The 20,877-nt window shown below is 42.3% G+C and overlaps 1 protein-coding gene across 1 annotated transcript in view; it reads left to right on the top strand.

Annotated features, from left to right (window-relative positions):
• Positions 1 to 15,157, top strand: part of LOC146833511 (gap junction gamma-1 protein-like) — a 203,929-nt gene extending 188,772 nt beyond the window's left edge. Inside the window, exons 2-3 of the mRNA XM_085601359.1 lie at positions 6,681 to 6,754; positions 13,575 to 15,157. Of these exons, the coding sequence (XP_085457485.1) occupies positions 13,595 to 14,767 (1,173 nt within the window). The 5' untranslated portion in view covers positions 6,681 to 6,754; positions 13,575 to 13,594 and the 3' untranslated portion in view covers positions 14,768 to 15,157. The remainder of the gene's footprint in view (positions 1 to 6,680; positions 6,755 to 13,574) is intronic.
• The last annotated feature ends 5,720 nt before the right edge of the window (positions 15,158 to 20,877 follow it).

Below are 20,877 nucleotides of genomic sequence, written 5' to 3' on the forward strand. Positions count from 1 at the left end.
ACTTCCCGGGGACTGTATTGTTCTTTCCTTTAAATCATCCAAACTGGTGCGTGAGAATTTATGTAGACTCGGTAGCGCCCATGTGCTCTATGAAGAAATAAATATCTTGCCCTTGGGATACGTTTAGCCCCCAAGGTTTCACACCCTCTGGCCCCCACACCAGAAACTTAAAACTATTAATGATTGTCAACAGTCTAGTTCACCTCTCTTTAGCTCAAATGATCTGTCTTGTCAAGCCACTAGAACATTCTTCAACATCTCAGTAGCAAATAGATATTGGGCTCTTGAGGAGGTGGACTGACTGGCTGGTTCTATTCCCAGTCTAGGGACTGGGGTTCAGTAGGGCACCAGGGGTGAGTGATAGTGATTCACAGAATCAGAATATCTTTGGTATTATTGGATCAGTAGATCAACAACTTGAAACTCCTCAGAAAGTTTGGGATCATGGTGGTCCTGATCTGGATGTGCCTAACATCCCTGCTCTCGTGTCTCCCGATTATTTAACTTCTACTTCAGTTAGAAGGGCACCCTTATTGGAAGTAGATGAAATACCCCCCACGTTTCAGCTGGAGGTCACCCAAAGTTCCATCAGTACCAGTCTTCGTGCACACGATGGTAGTTGCAAGTCCGGCCACACACTGAAGGTTCTATCTTGGAACATTGCCGGAATAAAAAGTAAATTGCAAAGTCCAGATTGGAGTCAATTTGCAGGTGACCATGATATGTGTATGTTTCAGGAGACTTGGGCTAGGGAGGATATTTTGTGGGGGGGTTATATAACCTTCAATGTGTGGGTAACGACAGGGGGAAAGGACAGACCTTCGGGGGGTTTATGCACTTGGGTTGCTACCCACCTGGATTGCACGGTAGAACAGTTCAACACCTCATCGGATGATATCCAGTGTATTGTACTTCCCTTTCCCTCGAGGATCAAAATAGCTTTTATCAACATCTATTCTCGTCCCGTAAGCTTTGGACAGGAATCCCCGACCATAGATCTATTGAACGTGTTCATTGAACTAATATCCCCGAAGATAAGGTTGATCCTAGGGGGAGATTTTAATTGCCAACTTGAGCCCCTTTCACTCCCACAGATGTTTCCCCTAGCGATGAGGATTGCCTCTGGCTAATTCCTGCCGCTCAAATTTCTTCGATCAAGGCCTGGACCCCTCTGGTTCTCCAGATCAACGCAGTAGCTTTATCCCATTCTTTGAGGGCGTGTAATGGCCGTTGTAAATCAGATCAGCCAGGGAAGTTAAACTTTAATAGATCAGGCCAATCCTCTCTGTTGGATTATATCTTAATGGAAACAAGATCATGGCAGTGGGTTGTTGATTTTGCTGTCATGCCGAGACATGACAGTGATCACAATGCCCTAATATTGGAGTTGGAACCTCGAGGGCTTATTAATCCCTTGGCCACTAGCACTTTTGTACCCGGCAACTTAACACTTGCCAATTCAAGAAGGAGAATCAAATGGGTAACTTTTAAGCAGTCACCCAACAAGGCAGCCGTATTGTATTCTTTAGTCATCATGCCCTTAATGGAATCGGAAGAGGCTGTCATGTCACCTGGTTCTCCTCAAACCGTCAGTAGAGTGGAGGAGTTGCATGTGGAACTGACAACTGGTTTGACTAATATTTGTAATCCCCTGATGCATTCCAGGGTAAGCAAGGGTGTTAAACAAACTTGGTTCAATAATTCTTGCTGTAAGGCAAAAGGCGCACTCATTGATGCAATCAGAAGTAAAGACAGATCCTTAATCAAACTTAACAGGTCTCTCTTTCAGGACATCATAAACCTAGCTAAGAAGGATTGGGAGCTAGAATGATGGAGTTCTATTAAATCAGCTCTGGCCAACAGAGATATGAAGATGTTTTGGTCGCTTGTTACCACAGGCACTAGCACTGGGAATACAGCTGTAGAGCCGAATATAGCTGCAGCCTCATGGAAGTCCCATTTTCAAGCCTTGTATTCCACTGAGGCAGACTTAGAATCTACCGATTTATCATCTTCGGCAACTTCAGGGATGTGTCTTGAAGACTCTCAAGGGTTCACCTTAATAGAAGTCTTAGATGCTATTAGGAAGCTCCCTCTTGGGAAGGCCACCGGACTTAATAAAATTCCCGGGGATCTATTTCGGGAGGAACCAAATATATGGGGGCCATACCTTTGGGTAATCTTTAATGCCATCTTGAATGGCATGAAGGTCCCGGACACCTGGTTAGGAGCCGAAATCTTCCCAGTTTTTAAGAAGGGCTCTCCTCTTTTGCCTACCAACGACAGACCAATCAGCCTGATTGACGTCACTCAGAAATTATTCGCTAGGATTCTCCTCGAGCGTTTACACTCCTGGATGGAGGAGCATGAAATTCTGAGTGTGTATCAAGCTGGTTTTCGGAAAAACTCTCTACTATTGACAAAATCTTTCGGCTCCAGTTAATATATTGGAAGACGGTATCAATAGAGGGTGGCAGCCTCTATTTGATATTTGTTGACCTTCAATCGGCCTTTGATCTGGTCCCTCAAGCTAAATTGTGGTAGGTTCTTGAGAAACTGGGCATTCCGTCCTACTTGTTGTCAATGATCATACGACTGCATGAAGGCAACTTTGCTCAAGTAAGGTATGGGAGATTCGGGGAATTGACTTCCCAGTTCCCAGTTAATAGAGGAGTAAGACAGGGGTGTGTGATGGCCCCTACCTTGTTTTGCCTTTTCATTAATGCTTTGGTGGCCCAGTTAAATGAGGTTGTGGATAACGATGCTCCAAAATTGGTGGATGGCAAGGTGCCAGCAATTATGTTTGCTGACGACACCTTGTTGTTATCAAATCCCCTATGGGCATCCAAAGGATTCTTGACAGTTTCTCTTTATTTTGCATAAATAGGGGGCTGGAGGTTAATACATCTAAGACCATATTTATGGTCTTTAATCCAGCTAAAACATCTCGACCAAACCCCTCCTTAAATGGCACTTTGCTGGAGAGTGACTGTCTTTGATTATCTGGGTGTTACAGTGTCTGAGACTTTCAAATGGGGGTCGCAACTAGACAAAGCAGGTCTGAGGCTAGCACAGATGGTCGGGGGAATTGCAAAAACATTTGTCATACAAACTGCCGGGCCCAGTGGCTGAGATCTATAAAGTACAGGTTAGGAGTGCAGTAATGTATGGGGCAGAACTTTGGGGCAACTGTCCATCTGGCAGATTGGCTAAGATTGAGAACAAATTTATGAGACAGCTTCTTGGTCTACCGCCAAGCACCCCTCTTATCCCTCTACGCCTGGACTTTGGAATCAGGCCTACCGCTGAGGAGGTTGGATTGAGACCATTGACCTTTTGGCATTGGCTGTGGGCGACCCCCTAACTAGTACCTTATCAGTCTGAGCTCAAGGGGGTTTTGCGACTCCCAGGGGTGGGAGAATTACCGTGGTTTCTACATATAAAAGACCTATGTCTGAGATTAGGTATTCCTAGTCTCTGGAGCACTCCTGAGAAAGTGTCCCGAACTATCCCTCGTTTAGAACTGGGTAGAGCATACAGATCGCTAAGATTAGTTGATAACCAGAGAAACATCAAACTTGGGTCCTTAACTGCTGACTTTTTAAATATTAAAGCCTAGTATCTTTTTGAGCACTTTCGGGATAAAATTCAGCCACCCATGGAAAGGAAGCTATACATCTAGTTTAGATTAGGGACCTTGTCGGTTCATACAAATGGTAAAAACAGAGCTCTCGTGGCTGTCCTGCATGCAACAGCCAAGATGAGTCTGACTTACATGTTCTTTTTTTCTGTCCTAAATATAAATTAGCCAGACGGCGTTGGCTCGTACCACTTTGTAGAAATCTGGGGTGTGGGCAGTGCTCGGTGGTATACAGAATATTGAGATCAAACACCCACCCACCTACAGTCTTTGCGGCGTCTCGTTTTCTTAACGCTATGTGGCTCAGGCGTAGGGTGCTGTTAGACTCACCATAGCAATTTTAAAATATTTTCTATTGTATTTTTTTTTTAATTCAAACTGATTTTAACCTTTTAATCTTTCCAATTCCATTTTAAATTATTCTAACATTGTGAAATGTTATTGTAATGATATGTGATCAATTTTAAAATGTACTTTGGCCATCTTATGATAATTTGCTCTTGATGAAACTTTATTACAGTTCAACTTTTGGCTATGTATGTATTGCATCATTTGCTTTTTATGGTCAATATTGGCCGAAATAAAGCTTGTTGATAATAAAAAAAACATAAAATAAGAAAGAGACATGGCCCGCTGTTGCCTTCAGCTCGTTCGAATATAAAGAACCTGATTGTAAGTTGAAGCACCATTACTTTGCACACATTACTTTCTATGTTATAATTAGAAGTCTCTAAAATTGTAAACAGCCACAAATCTAAAATATGTTTTTTCTGTCCATACACAGAACAGCACAATTACCAATGAGTTCATTAGTCTTTAACCCATAAAGAAGACTCGATTTCACAGATTTACAAAACAAGTACCATTCCTTACAATACTGAGATTAAAACGCAGCATTTAGGATTAATTGAGAGATAGTTGTAAAATTATAACGAGATGTTTCTGGATTTCTTTGATTTCCAAATTCTATCCAGTCACAAGCCCTGAAGAGAACCCTGAAAACTGTGTAGGGACTCGAAACACGTCGGCGTCCACACCTACTTGGGATAACACAATTTATGAATAATAACTGTCTATGTTGAGCATTGTGTTTGAAATGATTCTTGCCTGTTAGATGTTAAAAAGAGTACCCAGTAGCCAACAGCCACTGTAGTTTTTGTGATGAATTGTTTATAAATTGTTACTCAATTTGCTGTTGAGTTTAAAGATTTGACTGGTTTTTGAGTTAATTTCGTTCGTATATTGCACATAATGTATGTTTAATTCTATGTTGAACACAGTATGTATATATGTTTATTTTTTATGTGGTGTCTTTTTTGAAAGACGTTTCAATAATGTCTGCATGAGCTAAGAAATGGCTTAAAGAAAAAGTAATTAATATTACTAAAGACCAATCGAATTAGACAATGGTCTCAGTCTGGTTAATCATTAAACAGCAGTACTAAATGAACGGTCAGCATTTTGTGTGTTCATAATGATTGGATAACCGGACATATGGGAAACCTCCAAGATGTTAACTAGATATAAAGGAAATGGACCTTGGCGTTCTAGCGTATTGAAACTGCCACTGACAGACTAATTGACTTTAATGGTATCTATCGGTTACATGCTAACTACACATGATGCAAAAAAAAAACAGGATGTGCTAACTGGGCATACATGCATGTGTCTTTATATAGAACAACCTTAGCTACGAAGCAATGGAGCACTAAATAACAAGAGAGGCTTATAAGTCGTCATAGTAATAAGTAACAAGTGGGTTCCCGGGTGGGTGCAAAACAGGGAGAGGATAGGAGGCTGGATGGGAAGAGTGGCGTAGTGAAAACTGTGGGTGTTGTGGTTGTTGCAGTGGCCACTGGTAAGGGTTATTATAGAAACTGGCTGTGACTTACTAACTGGCCACAATAAAAAGGAGCCCACGTTAGCTTTATGGTAATTGTCCTTGTATTAACTGCCATAATAAAAATAGCTTGTTGTGTTAACTGGGCGTAATGGGATCTGTCAATTATGTGTTAGCTATGGATAATGGAGATTGACTATGATGTGGTAACAGGGAGAATTAGAAAGTAGTTTTCATGTGGAAACCGGTCCTAATAAAAATTCACATTAATTAATGTAATTGCAGAATGAAAGGTACCCATAGTATGCTGACTTTGCATTTTGGAAACTGGCCATAATAAGCTAACTAGGCATAATAAATTGCATACGCTGACTGTACATGACCAACATTGAAACTGGGCACTGTTTGCCTATTGGATATCATTGTTGCTGGTCATAATTTATCAACTGGACATGATGTAAACTGGCCATCATCGTTACTTTGATTGTCACTTGGTCCTTGGAGCAATACAGTTATAGGCATAAGGGCATGAGCCCCCCCTCTTTACACATCTGGGCAGACTCCATCAAAGCATGCATTACAGCTGGTTGCATAGTTCTGTTACGCCCCTGCTTGGCCAGACCCACCCCACCCCACAAAAGGAAACATATTCTATGGCTAATTGTATTCACTTGGAAATGTCAGGGTGCCGCTGTAGTTAAAGGCCCTAAAGACTCTCCTTCCAAACTGCTATTCGATATGTATTTTTAAACCCACTGGCCAAACTTTATACATTTCTAAATCTATATGGCAAGTCCAAGGCCTTCCTTAAATGATTTCTAAAGCATGATCATTTCAGGTTTCTTCCAATTTAACGGTTTGTTGTGCCTTTCTTTCCAATTACCTTTTCGAACATATTACCTATTTTATGAAAATTTACCACTGATATGCTTACCTCCAATAGAAATTGAAAGCTTGACTGTTTACCATCTAATTCTTAGTTTGTGTACATGTGCTTGTGTATCAGCTTAGGTGAGAACTCCCAGTGAGCACAGGGGACAGATGCACATACGACATTACAAGCATAAACATTAATTTCAGTATCTCAGCACTATATAGTTTAAGCATATTATCTTTTTAAATTAGTCACATACTCCATTACTGAGTGAGATAATTTGCTCCTTCCAGTATTGACTGAAGACCATTTTTTCCCTTTTGCAGGACGTTTTCATGAACATTTACAAGGGAACCAAATTTTGCATGCGGCTCTGTTTGGCAGGAGCTCAAGACATCAGGTAAATGAATCAGACATATTTTTTCAGGTTTTCTTGATTTTCATTGATCTTTCTGTCTATATCACACTGACTCGCACAATTCTTCCCTTGTCGATTTTCTGCGTTTTGATGTCTGGTTTTTCACAACACACTTTTACATTGAAAATGTTGAAACTAACAAGTGGAAACATCTATTTTTGAAGTGTCCTGGTCAAACATTATTAAATATTGTTAGCCAAAAATCAGTATTCAGCAATGGAAAACTAATTCAGTTATGTGCAATTAGGAACTTTGGGCCCGATTCACAAAAGTCATCTGAGACAAAATCCTAACTATATGACTTTCGGTATTCACAAAGTGCATTTGAGAGTAGTAAAGTTAGGAATCCTACCTAACTTTACTACTCCTAAATGCCTTTTGTGAATCCTAACTTTACTACTCCTAAATGCCCTTTGTGAATACCGGAAGTCTTAAAGTTAGGATTTTGTCTGATTACTTTTGGGAATCGGTCCCTTTATTTTCTTGACTGTAAATACGTTTGTGAAAAACTAGGCCTTTGGTATTCATTCAGTCTCTTTCTTTTCGGCCATGTTCCATTGTTTAGCACAAACTCTCAAATCGAGGCTATTGGGCCACAAAGTTTATTGTGTACCTTCAACAAAAGATCTCTAGCCTGTTTGACAAAAAAGTCAATAAGTTAGGTTTAAACATTGGAATGAGAAATGATTTATGTCGGCTGCCTAGCCAGTCTCAGGCCAGTCTTTCCTTCCTAACTTCCCTCACATCAAAACAGTAACATATTGAGCAACAGAGACACCAGATGATCTAAGACATTACTAACCTTTCCAAGTCACTGTATGAGGCATATTCTTTAATTTTGTAATGGTAGTGCAGCTGTTAGAGCCAATGTGCTGCACAGATTAAAAAACGAAATGTGCTGTGGTATAAATTACAGGCTCAATAGGCTTAAAGGGAATTCTGAGTCGGAAAAGAACAGATCGGATCACTGACATAATTATTGGAAACACAAATATTGGGTCAAAAATATCGAGGACCAAAATATCAAGAAGGTAAATCCAAATAGGCAAGTTTAGATTTACTATTTTTAATTCAACATCTACGTACCTTGAAGATATATAAATTGTCACAGTACATATATCTGGATCTGTATGTAGTAAAACTTTGCTTAAATGTAGAAATTTACCTTCACAATATTTTTGTCCTCGATATTCTTGACATGATATTTTGTCCACATTATATGTTTTCTTTGATATTTTGTCTGCACACCACCAGTTCACAGTCTTTCCTGGTCGCAGCCTGAAAGAATTAACATTTGAGATGCTTTCAAGGAAGGAAAGGGATAATCATTTTGGGAGTAGTTTGCATGGGCAGGTTTCCTGCTGCCCCGTCTATCCCCTTCAATATTTCTAGGAGTTTTCAGAGCTCACAGAGCATGTTTTATGTCACAGCCTCAGTTGTTACCATCGGATGAGAGATGTTTTGATTTTCTGTATTGCAATGATTTATTGGATTGTTTCTGCAGGTAATTATTATTCTAGCCTGCACTACAATTTCTTCTGCTTCTTTCATGTACATACTTATCTCATCCTAGTGCTTACCCACCGTTTTCCAGCTGTGTTCTAAAGTGGGTAGAAAAGCAAGTAGAATGTATAACCATTTTTAGATATACATTATTTGATATACTCGGTGCTTATGGAAGTGGTTGGAAGCATATGAATCTTGCATATAGGAAGCACTACATAGTTTGATGCATGTCAAAAAAGGGACATGAAAGGATAAGGCTATGATTATGGTAAGTGTGTTATTCCTTCTACCATACTGTGCCATGTTATGTCAAAACCAAAGTATTCTCTTCTACATCTAATTTCAAGCATATGCATGCATTACACAATGTCATACCTTCTCCTTGTGAATGCGCACCTACTGTAGTTCATGTAATAAAGAATGAGCCTATCACAGTGCTTAATTTGTGCCGGTGCTTTCCGGTGCTTAGCACCGGCCCTTATTCATCGGGTCTACAGTATGCATCTGCCTGAATGCCATATTACATGCAAAGTAAATCTAATTACGTCACTGACTCACCGCAGACATTGTTGTTCTTCTCCCGAGTCCCCAGTTGAAGTGTGTTGTGGCTGCGAGAGCCAATATGTGCACAAACCCCTACACACACATACATAATCTTCCAGACAAACATATGTGCAGAAACACGTACACTCACACACACAAACACACTTAGCTCACACACAGACATGACCATTATTTCAACATCATTCACAAGAGCATGCACACGCTCGCAAACAGAGGCACATGGGAATGCCTTAGACATGTAGCTACACCCACATTCTAAATATTTCACCCCATGCATGCGAAAGATTTTCAGAATAATTTGAACATTCGCGCACTTTCGCCGAGCAATAGCTAGACGAAGCAAAGGTGAACACACACACTGTTATGTATGCCACGTACACACACACACACACACACACACACACACACACACACACAAGTATATCTCATGTGCGTCCTTACATAAACAAACAGCAGTGGCAGCACATATACACACGTGTTCAAAGTACTAAACGCCTTTATAGAGACAATCAAAAATAAATATTAATGCATCCAACAGAGGCACATCTCTCACGTCCTAACCCAGGCGGTCCAGTTTGCTTTTGTATCACACCTATACTTTTCCTTCTACAGGCACTTCCGATATAGGCATATATATAATTAAAGGCTGATAGCTCCGAGATTAACTGCTTCTGAAACAGAGAACTGTGCGTGTCAGCCAGGGTCTAATTCGAAGACAACCAACTCAGCTTCTCATCCTTTCAAACTCGATAAAATCTGTACCATTGAGTTGTATGACAATGTGATGAAGTATTTGAAGTGTGCACTGATAAGTGTTATATACTTCTAATCTGTGCTTACTTTGAACTGGTGGTTTCCAGTGCTGGGCTCCACCACTTAATTATCAGCATAATCTCCAACTCTTGTGACAGTCTACCACATGGCAGAGCTGTGTGAGATGTGCACAACAACTGTTTTTATTAAGTCAAATGGCATTGAACATGAAGTCAGCCTTTCACGCCATTATTATAGCCTTGTGTGGCCTGAAATAGTTTGAAACGTCACACTTGTAGGAGTGCGAAGGTTAGGTGTTATGTTGTTACTGTCATTGGCAGAGCTGGCAGGGGCAATGTGTGGCTGGCTGCAGTGGCTTTTCGGGAAGAGCCCCGGCACTTAATTTTTTACAAATTAAGCACTGGCCTATCAGTGTGAATTTTTTATTAAGTGTATGATTGGTTGGTGAGAGGGTGTTGAAAATGGGAGAGAGCCTGCAAGCAAGGAGTAACAGAGTCACTATGAAGATAACTTTGCTCTCACATCTACATCATGGCTGTATCCTTTTCTAAACACCTGGGTAGATCCTACAGCAAAAAGAATAGAATGCGGAAGGAGTCAGTCCACTATGCTGATGGTACTGAACCATGCCGCCACCCCTGTACAGCAGGCCACAACTTCTGGTCCTCCATTAGGCACTGGCTACAATTCTGATTGCTTTCGATCTGTCACTGCTCTCTGATCAGGACCCATGTTCAGCCTTGGTGAGGTGTGCGATTACCAAAGTAAATTATGGGGATGATGGAGGCTCTCCTCCCGTTTCCCTGTCTCTCTGGACAGTATGGATTCTGTTACCAGTTCTATGGGAACCAGCATAATCTTAGGACAACATTGCTTTGATGCATTCCACTGGATTCTCAGGGAACTTCCAGGCTTCCCTAACAGGTATGATTCTGAGCTATTTCTAAGCGGAGAAATGTAAAGCCAGCTCAGTAGTTACTTTCTGCTGCTTGCCAATTCCATTAACAAGAAGTTAAGTGTATACTCAAGGATTCTTGAGTAATGCCAGAACAATCCTCTCAACCTATACAGTAATCTACGCAGACTTTTCATGATGGCCGATGTTGGACAGTTTTTGAGCATCAAGACCAACAGAAGCAGGTACATTCCTTGTCCTCTGCTGTGCCATACACCTTTGCCAAGCCTCTTTCATTCACCTTCAAATTAAATGTTGAGACTGGTTGGCTTCAGATGCTTTGCTGGCGCTCCATCACAATGGACCAGTGTGTCTCTTTCAAATTATTCAAGTTGGATATGATCTTCAGTTTCTGGCCACTCTTTACCAGTTTACTGTCAGCTGGTGTTAGATCACTCCTTGATGTTGCTCGCCAAAGGGGCACACAAACTGCTGCCAGAGACTAGGAATGGACTGGGGTGTTACTTCTAGTACTTTCTGGTACCCAAGAAGTACTGCGGGCTAAGCCTGATTCTATTCCTCTGACTCATGACTCTTTGAGGAAGTTCAAAATGATGAAGGTTGCTCAGGCTCTGCAGGCCTTGAATACTGAAGACTGGATGCTGTCGCTGGACCTGCAGGATGTGTACTTTCATGTGCCATTCCTGCAGTTTCATAGAAAGTACTTCTGCTTTCTAGTGGGGCCAGACTACTTTAAATGTATCATACTGACCTTTGAACATTGGCCCCTATGGACTTTAAAAATCTCACGTCGGTGGTTGTAACACATCTTTCTATGTTGAGGATACACATATTCCCATGCATCGACTACTGGTTGCAGTAGCAGGGCTTGCCGTAGCTGTTTTTTTACCATCTACAGACAGCTGTGTCATTGGGTCCATCCTGGGGTTCTCAATCAAGAAGCCTAATTCTGAACTTCAGCCAGTACAGGGGACTGTCTTTATTGGGACCAAATCTGAACACGATGGCCTTGAAGACATTTTCCCCCAACAACGAGCCAAGGACTGGCTTTGATGGTTCTGAGGATGTTTGGGCTCTTAGCATCATGCAACCTGCTGGTGTCTCACACCTGTGGACATATGTGGGCACCCTTCAATGGAATCTGTGACTGCAGTGAGCCCTGCAGTGGTGATGCCTTTCTGACAGAACTCAGATCACTATCTGTGACAAACACCAGTCTGATGTGCAGTAAGCTGTTTTCTTTTCCCCCTACATAGTAGTGACAGATGCATGATCTCTGAACAGGGGAGATCAAATGGACAATGTGAAGATTGGGGCCTTTAGTCACTGATGAAGCAGCACAATAACACAAATTGTCCAGAGCTGCATATCATCTGGATGGCCATTTGGTGGTCTGCATCAGGGGTAGGTCGATCGAAGTGCTGACAGACAACATGTCCACCATGTGACACTTCAAAAAATAGGGGGAAAGAGGTCTGGTGCCCTCTTTCTGGACACACTGACGATTGGGGATGGCTGGCTATTCACAGGATTTCTCACAAAAATGGAATGATGAGGAGGATTGGGCACTCCAATATACAACCTGCTAATGTCATACGAAAATAATGATATCTACACCTTGGCAAAGAAACAACCTCCTGAAGGCCATAAAGCTCATTCAACCACGACCAAGGCAGCAACCACAGCTCTTCAACGTAGTGTTCTGGTCCTCGACATCTGCAAAGCGGCTACGTGGGCATTCGTGCACATGTTTGCCAAACATTGCTTGGATAACCAGGTCCGTAGGAAGGCCTTTCTGGTCTAACACCTTTCCGCAGTCCCTCTTCCGGGGATGGTATTGCGTGGGTATCTGTTCTATAGTAAGGTTCTGCGGCTAGATGTCTATATCAGATGAACAAGTTACTTGCCTTTGGTAACACCTTATCATGATTTAGCTCAGATTCCTTACCGGCCCACCTATCCTCCTTGCACTGCGGATCAGTTTTTAGTGTCAGGCTGTTCCCCTTCAGGGTTCTAGTTGTTTTTTTATACATCATTGTCAGTCACTCCATGGCTCCATGCTTCCGGCGAGGAAAGTTGCGAAAAGTACTGACTTCAGCGCGTGCGCTGAGGTGACGCCTATATAGACGATGCAGATGTCACAATGAGCTCAACTGCTGTGACATCACGCAGAGTTGACCGACACCACCTATCGACACGCAGGGGTAATGCTATCAAAAATCTTCCTAATCAAGCCTGACGCCTGGAAGTTCTAAGGTGAGGAATCTGCGGCTAGATCATGTCGCTGCCAGATAAGGCATTATTGAAGGTAAGCAACTTGTCCCTTAAGACTAGAAATAAAGGCAGACAATATTTGAGCCCATTTTTGCACTTGTATTCATGAGGCGATGAGCACAAATAGCTCTTTCTCTTGTGCTTACTTGGGCTCCAATATCAATATCACCAGGTTTTACCTTACTGTTTTTGCCAGTGCATTTGAGTCCACTAACTATAATAAAGTATGCAAAACAAGTGCATACACCATTTGCCTACCTTAAACTAAGTTTTTTGGCGAATTTAAGTTAAAAAATCTCATTTGAATTGTATTTGTGCTAAATCTTTCTCTTGTTCCCACTACTCTTTCCTTTTCACTTGTTCACTAGGGGTGAGGTCGCTCAGACAAGATCTAGTACAAGGGGTGAGGGCAGATAGTTCTTGAGAGGTACCATTCCTTCTATTTTTACAGAAACAACCACTAAGGTAACCCTGCCGGATTGAGGCAGCTTAATTCAATCCTATAAACATATCCTTGCTGGGTCCAGCACATTTTGTCTAATTTGTACCACTGAATGACCCCTCAGCATCAATCATTGGTGCTCCTACAGCCTAAAGTTATTCAGACTGATTCCTTGCATGGTAGTTGCCAGCATCAAACCCGTCTTCTGACTACATTTCCTGCTTCTGTTTGTTGAAAGCCCACTATCGCGAAGAGACTTGCTGTAAATCACATCCTTATCTGGTCCATTTTTTTCTTACTGATGTTTTTTTCTGTTTTGTTTTTAGGGTGATAAGACTTTGTGATCATGAGCTGGAGCTTCCTCACTCGACTGCTAGAGGAGATTCACAACCACTCCACCTTTGTTGGCAAAATATGGCTGACCATCTTGATTGTCTTTCGCATCGTCCTGACTGTCGTTGGTGGCGAATCAATATATTACGACGAGCAGAGCAAGTTTGTGTGCAACACACAGTCACCAGGATGCGAGAACGTCTGCTACAATGCCTTTGCACCCTTATCTCATGTAAGGTTCTGGGTTTTCCAGATCATACTTATGACTACGCCATCCTTACTGTACCTGTGCTATGCCATCCACAAAATCGCCAGAATGGCTGAGCACAACGAGAAAAGGTCCAAAGGCAAAAACATGGCTGTTCGTTGGAAGAGGAACCGAGCCCTGGAGGAGACCAAAGATGACCATGAGGAGGATACCATGATGTACCCAGAAACGGAGATGGAAAGTGAAAAAGAGATTCAGAGTCCAGACAATGACAAAACTAAACATGATGGCCGCCGACGAATTCGGGCTGATGGCCTCATGAAAATCTATGTACTGCAGCTAATCATCAGGACTGCTTTTGAGATTGCATTTCTTGTTGGACAATATTTCTTGTATGGATTTGAAGTTATCCCTAAGTTTACCTGCCGCACAGCTCCGTGCAACCACATAGTGGACTGTTTTGTTTCAAGGCCCACAGAAAAAACGATTTTTCTGCTAATAATGTATGGGGTGAGTTGCCTGTGTTTGCTTCTGAACGTGTTGGAGATGATTCATTTGGGATTTGGGACCATTCGGGATGTTCTGAGCAGCAAGAAGAAAGTGCTGGAAACCCCAACTTCCTATGCATATCCTTTTACTTGGAATACACCTTCTGCGCCCCCTGGGTACAACATTGCAGTTAAGCCAGATCAGATCCAGTACACTGAACTTTCCAATGCTAAGATGGCCTATAAGCAGAACAAATCTAACATAGCTCAGGAGCAGCAGTATGGGAGTCATGACGAGAACATTCCACCAAACCTGGAGAACCTGCAGCCGGAGATTAGAATGGCTCAGGAGCGCCTTGACCTAGCAATCCAGATATACAACACTCAGAGCAGCCCAGGAAGCTTGAAAGAGAAGAAAGCTAAACCATGCTCCAGCAAAAGCAGCAGCAGCAGCAAAGCAGGAGAGGGGAAGGCTAAATCGTGGCTTTAAAAAGCAACCAGGTCTTGTGTTCTCAACCTCTGCTGAATACCAGTGTTGATTCTGTTTAGTTGAGGGACACCGTTTGTTACGTTACTGCAAGCAGTAAAGACAATGATGGAAAAATGGATCAGTTTATATGCACTTAATCTTCTCCAGCAATATAATTACAGCACTTGATTACTAGAATTGCCAAAATGAAGCAACTACTTGTGAATGGTTCTTGTTGAATAGTTTGTGCATATAGACTGTATGATGGTATTTGTGCACATGTAGTTTTTGTATTTGTAAATGGGGTCACCACAGTTAATCTTTTTTTTATATGAAAGACCATTGGTTACAGCCTATATTTCGTAAGTACTGTCATCGCACCATTTGAAGTGCCTTTGTTACACATTTCTCTGCTGGCTGCTGATATTTCAGGTTGTTGGGGGAATTGATAAGTGTTCCTACAGAGACATAGTGATTAAAACCAAAATGTTGAAGTTCTTTTGAAACTTGTTGAATGATTTTTGGCAGATTAATTCACAGTGACAGGATGTCTGAAAGAGTATTTATGTACTAGGTGGTAAAATGGTTAGTACAGGTTTGACTCAAAAGAGTGTTCTGATGGATACATTTTCCCACAGATTCCTAACCCTATGAATTATTTCTCCTGGCTTCAGACTATTCTGGAAAACCTCTCCATGGGGCCCCAGCAGCAGCTCTGCCTCCAGGCATGATAACCCAGCATATATTAGGCACCTATAGGCATTCTGGTGTCAGTTCCTGTTCTTTCACACATTATTGATGCAGGGCAGTATCTCTCTCTCTCTGTGTTTCACCCATAGAATTCCTTGTGCAATTCAACAGTGACTCAGCCAGATATCTCTTCTGAAACGTTCAGGTTTCAAGTCTTGTCATAGGTGCCGCAAGAAGATGTCACATTCTGATCCACATGACAATTGCATATGGTGTCTCAGACCATAGCGCAGATCTGTGGCTTGCAATTCTTATGCCTTCATGCACCTGAACTCCTCCAGGAAGTGGAAGGCCAAATTGTTTCTAGCCAAGAACCAGAGAAGAACACCTAAGCAATCGTTTCCAGCAGTTTTATTTGGGGTGCGAAGTTCTTCCAAGAGATTTTTCTACAAAAAGCACGAGAGGCACCATACGGAGGAGAAATCCTCTTCTTCCTCCAGACAATGGTCCAGGGGCCTTTCAGAGTCTTAGCACAGGTCCAGGATGGCAAAATTGTCCACATCGCTGGTCAGATTTCCACATTGACACGGATGAGTCTGGAATTTCCAGTTCCATAAGATGCACAAGTCAAGGTCTTTCAGCTAACCTAACCGGTCGAGAGCCAGGTTTGAGGAAGGAAAACTCTTGTGTTAGGATGGTGAGGGGAGGGCTTACAACATGAAGGGGAAGGTAGAAGCCCGGGAGTTGTGTGTGCGCGCACGCGCTAAAAGGAAATAAATGCTGCTATGTGAAGCAGCACTAATCGCCGACAGATAAGGGGTGGTTCAGTAGCGGGAGGAGAAGCCTTCCATTTAAAACGCGTGACGAGCGCATCTAAATAAAACAGGCTCTACCCAGGCGGCCCGCGCTCACAATGACAAAAAAATAAGCGTTCCCGAAAACGCAGAGGATCGCGCCAGAGCTTGTCTTTATGGGGCCAAACAAAGCCAAAGTCAGGCCTGGGGCTCGAACCTTCAGCGGTTCACCCACCTCCACCTATTAGTCAGAAGAGGAGAATGACCGAGTTCTGGAAGACGCAGTGGTGCAAGTTCTGCGCATCTGTATTTCTTCGGCTCTAATTCACTGTCTGTCGTTATTACCTGCTCCATTCTCCAGCTAGCCCTCCTTCTCTCTTTTTCCTCACACTTTTCTCCATCTTCTCCCTCTCCGTGTCGTCGCCACCACTCTGTCAGCGCCTCCTTTCTTCCTCTTCGCTCTATATCTCTCTCTCTCCAGCCTTGTCATTATTTTTCTCTTTAATTGCAACACTCTCCCACCTGTGCTATTTCTTTCCTTCGCCACCCTTTCAGATTTTTCCTGCTCTTATTATTCTAAATCCCCGTGAAACTGCAGTTTCCCCGTGTTTTATTTAGCAAGAGGCGTTTCTCTGTCGAGTCAGCAGCTTTCTCAAATTTACACGACGATACGTCAAGAAAGGCTGAGAGAAAAACAATGAAAAAAAGAACAATAAACAAATATCATTGGCAAGCGGAATGTCAGAAGAGATGAAACACTCGTAGGCAGCCTTTTATTTTAAAGGGTGAAGAAGACATCACACAGACGAAAATAGATCATTTGTTTCTCATTGTAACTCAAAAGACAGGGTTCAGTTCGGTTTAACAATGCAGTGGGAAAATGGCTTCTGGTAGAATTTTCATGGTCTTCGCTACAGCCTATTCACGGAGTCAGGGGCAGAAGAAGATAACAGAGAGTCTGACTGTAACAAAACATAGCAGACAAAATCAAGTACAACTGCGCAGCCGGGAGGAGGGACAGTGACGTCTCTATGGAGAGAATGCAGCGCGAAGGCAGCGTGATTTGTGATACATGCCCAATCACAGAGCCAGACTGGCGCGTGAGGGAGAGCCGTCGTGAAAACTTTTCTTATCTGCTTGCTAAATAAACAAGCAGATAAGAAAAGTCTTCACGACAGCCGTGAAACAGGCGAGGCAGTCCAACAAAAAGCCAAAGGGAGGCAACTAAAAACCCTCCTTTCCAATGGGAAGCCAGCGTTTACCATAAACGCTGACGCTACCCAATGGAAATGAGGGGCGGGGCGCTAGTCCCCTTCTCAAAAGTAACTTGTTTACCATAGCTCTCGCAGGCAAGGAGCGCATGCGCGCTCCGACGCCAGGCGAGACCTAAATAAGGGAGAAACTATTTGGAGCAAAAAAGGCAAAGTGACATGCTACAGTCTAGCATATCACTTTGCCTTTTAAAAATAAAACCAATTTTGAAAAAGGTCTAACCTTCCTAATAAACGTAACATTGTATATTATTGTATTGCAATATTTATATAGTGCTTACTACCTGTATGTTAGGGGCTGAAGCGCTTGCCTACATGGGTAGCATACTACACCGTGTGGGATATCTGGTTGGAAGTGTGTTGTCTTTGTTTTCATCCTGTGTGAGAGATGTTACCATGTTGTGTGTGATGACCACTGAGATGCGGATTTCGTGTTATGGGATGCAGCACTTAGCAGTGTGATAAACAAAGAAGGTTGAGAGACAAATGCACAGTTTATGGTTTTTTGTACGCTGGCAACTTTGACCAGCTCTGCCAGCCCCTTTATGGTGTTTTTTATGCTCATAGTCCAATTAGCTGGTTACTGCTTTGGGTTGGCCATTCCGAGATATTTTGTTTAAAGCTTATGGCCCTGAACAGGCATAGTTTAAACGGAGAAATGGTGGAGAGATCTGCAGGAATGGAATTTAATAATATAACCTCTGTCTGATTGTCATTGTGAGATGTCACGAAGCGGGGAATGGCATGTAGCTTGTTGGAAGCTGCAGTGGTGGACTAAATAAAAATCCTCTGTTGGACAGTGGCATGTGGCTGATCTCTTCAGTTATTCCATGCTTGTTCAGTTGGTGAGGGTTCGTTTATTTGCTGTGGACTGGTACAGTGCTGGGTGATGGACATGACCCTTAGCAGTTTTGCTTCATGTGAGTGTAAGAGTGCCAAGCTGTTTATTATGCAGCCTGTATATACTACAATTGACTGCCCAACTGCTGAGTGTTACGATATTAGTATTAGTGTGGGTTCCATATTATAAATTATAAAGCACTTACTACTCCTGATGAGATGTTGTAGCACTTTATGCCGGGCAGCACACTGCTCCGGAACCTAAGGTCAGTAGTTGATTTTTTTGCGGGGGTTATTGCTGGTTATATTAATTAGTCTTGCGCTCTTTAGGAAATCATGCCATGTGTTTACTCTAGTTTCTATATGGTAGATTAAATTAACAGAGTTAGGTGTGACATCTCAATTTTTGCATATTTTATGTTTGTAAATTCAAAAAATAATTAATAATATGTGTATTTTGATATATACTGTTCTGTATTTTTGTGCATTATTTTGCTGTTAAAATCACAAAAATTGCTTAGGCCGATGTTGCTGTCTTTCAGTAGTGCTTCAGAAGGGGTCTAAAGAAGTCTTGAGGTTAAGAACTGCTGCATTAGAAAATTATTGGGAATACCAGATGCATCACACATTTCTTTTGGTCACTAAATATGTATTCGACATGCCAGGGTAAAATAACTGATTCCTCTGTATCAGTTTGTAGCATGCCTGCAAAGGGCTGGCCACACACTACTTTGTAACAGAGTATCAGTGTGGAGCACAACGGAAAGGAAACAAAGGCACACTCATTCACTTGTTTTTCGTCACTATGTGTTTATGGTGTACACCTCCATGGGTCAGAATCAGAATTCACAAAGTAGGACCTGGAGACTTGTCACACACAAGCACATTAGTTTAGGTCACTGTACTCGTATAAAGGGAATATTCAGTTGTGTATCAAGGGTGACATGGGGCTTGGTGCAAGCAAGAAAAGTGGAGCATGCATGTCCACTGGATTGGTAGTAAAATGAAGCCATATTGGTCTTCACTGGGTTGCTAGGTTCCGTGCAAAGACAACATTTGGTCTGTAAGCACCTAGGTCAAGGGCAAAATATCCCAGATGAGGAAACAGAGGAGGCAGAAAAACTGCACTACAGACACTCGCTTAGGTCTTTTGAAAGGGCACGAGATCCCTGGCACATCCCCAGGGGTAGAGGTGGGTACACCTTTAATTTAACACAGAGAGCTGAGTCAGAGCCAAGGCAAGAGTCTGGCTTGGCTCTAAACAGAGCATGAGCTGAGCCAATAGACTATATGGCATGCAAATCATGCAACAAATGTCATGTAAAAGTATGATGAAGACTTCAAAATTCGAAAAAGTATAGTACTTTCACATGTGGAAGCATTTCACTTTAGTAACAAAACATTGTCTTGCTGCACTCAGTGGCATTTATTCGAAGAAATCGTTTCTAAAAATGAAATTACAAACATTCATATCCCTACAACTGCCCTGATGGTGATGCCATTAGTGAACCACAATAAAAAAGCATTGGCAGGTGCACCCTATATCTGGCCAATTGTGGTATTAAAGAGGGAGCAATCGTATTGTCTATTAAACCATGTGCAAGACAGGTTTTTTGTGCAGTGCACATCCTGAACTAATGCATTTCAAGATGCTCTGAGGTGGGATGAAGGAAAAGGAGGCTTTATCAAAGCATTAGGATCATACCATTTTGCCATGTAGGGAAATTGCTATGGATCCCAGATGTTCTGGTTTCACATTGTGCAATTCAGATGATAGCTAGGTATCTCTTCCTGTTTCCCTTTTTACATTAAAGGATAATACTTGGAGTTTATTTCATTGAGGAGCTAAATCAGTGTATGTTATTAAATATTCAATCAAGCTGAAATAAAAATGCTTTCTAGAAAAAAATGACTAACTTAAGGAAAGGAAAAACACTCTGTTTTAATGTTGCTATCAACTACATACCCAGACTTCACATGGAGGTTCATCTCTGGAAATTTCAGAAGAGGCTCCACACCTTCAGCCAAGGCAACCACATACATTAAAAAGAAAGGCTGGGAAATCCCACAGAGTTCACATCAGGCAAGTGCAGTGCAGAATTCGGCTGCCAGCAGACTTTCACCCAGAGCGCATTCTGTGCAGGTGTTTTGTGTTTTTCATTACCCTCTGTGGATGGGTGCAAGAGGGGATGACCCTGGAGAGCGCTGTGAGAGTATGAAAGTGCCTGGAGAGGGACACAATATTGTAATGACTTTTCAAATGACTGTGTAGTGTCCTGCTGGACACATTCCAGTGTCTCAACAGGCACTAGTCTACCAGCCACTCCTCTGAGGGCTGGCCATACACCCACCACACACCTATCCAAAACAGGTGTCATCGGTCAGGTGACCCTGCCAATAAAAGTGCCCGAGTGCACATGCTTGTTGCCGGATCCATACCCAGTAACAATATGTCTGTCTGGTCCTTTCTGCGGAATGCATGCCTAGGGCCCGAGACACCATAATTGCGATGAGCGGGTCTGACTTGCATGTTGAC

Source organism: Triturus cristatus, chromosome 4_2, assembly GCF_964204655.1.
Source record: "Triturus cristatus chromosome 4_2, aTriCri1.1, whole genome shotgun sequence".
In the NCBI taxonomy this organism is placed as follows: domain Eukaryota; kingdom Metazoa; phylum Chordata; class Amphibia; order Caudata; family Salamandridae; genus Triturus; species Triturus cristatus.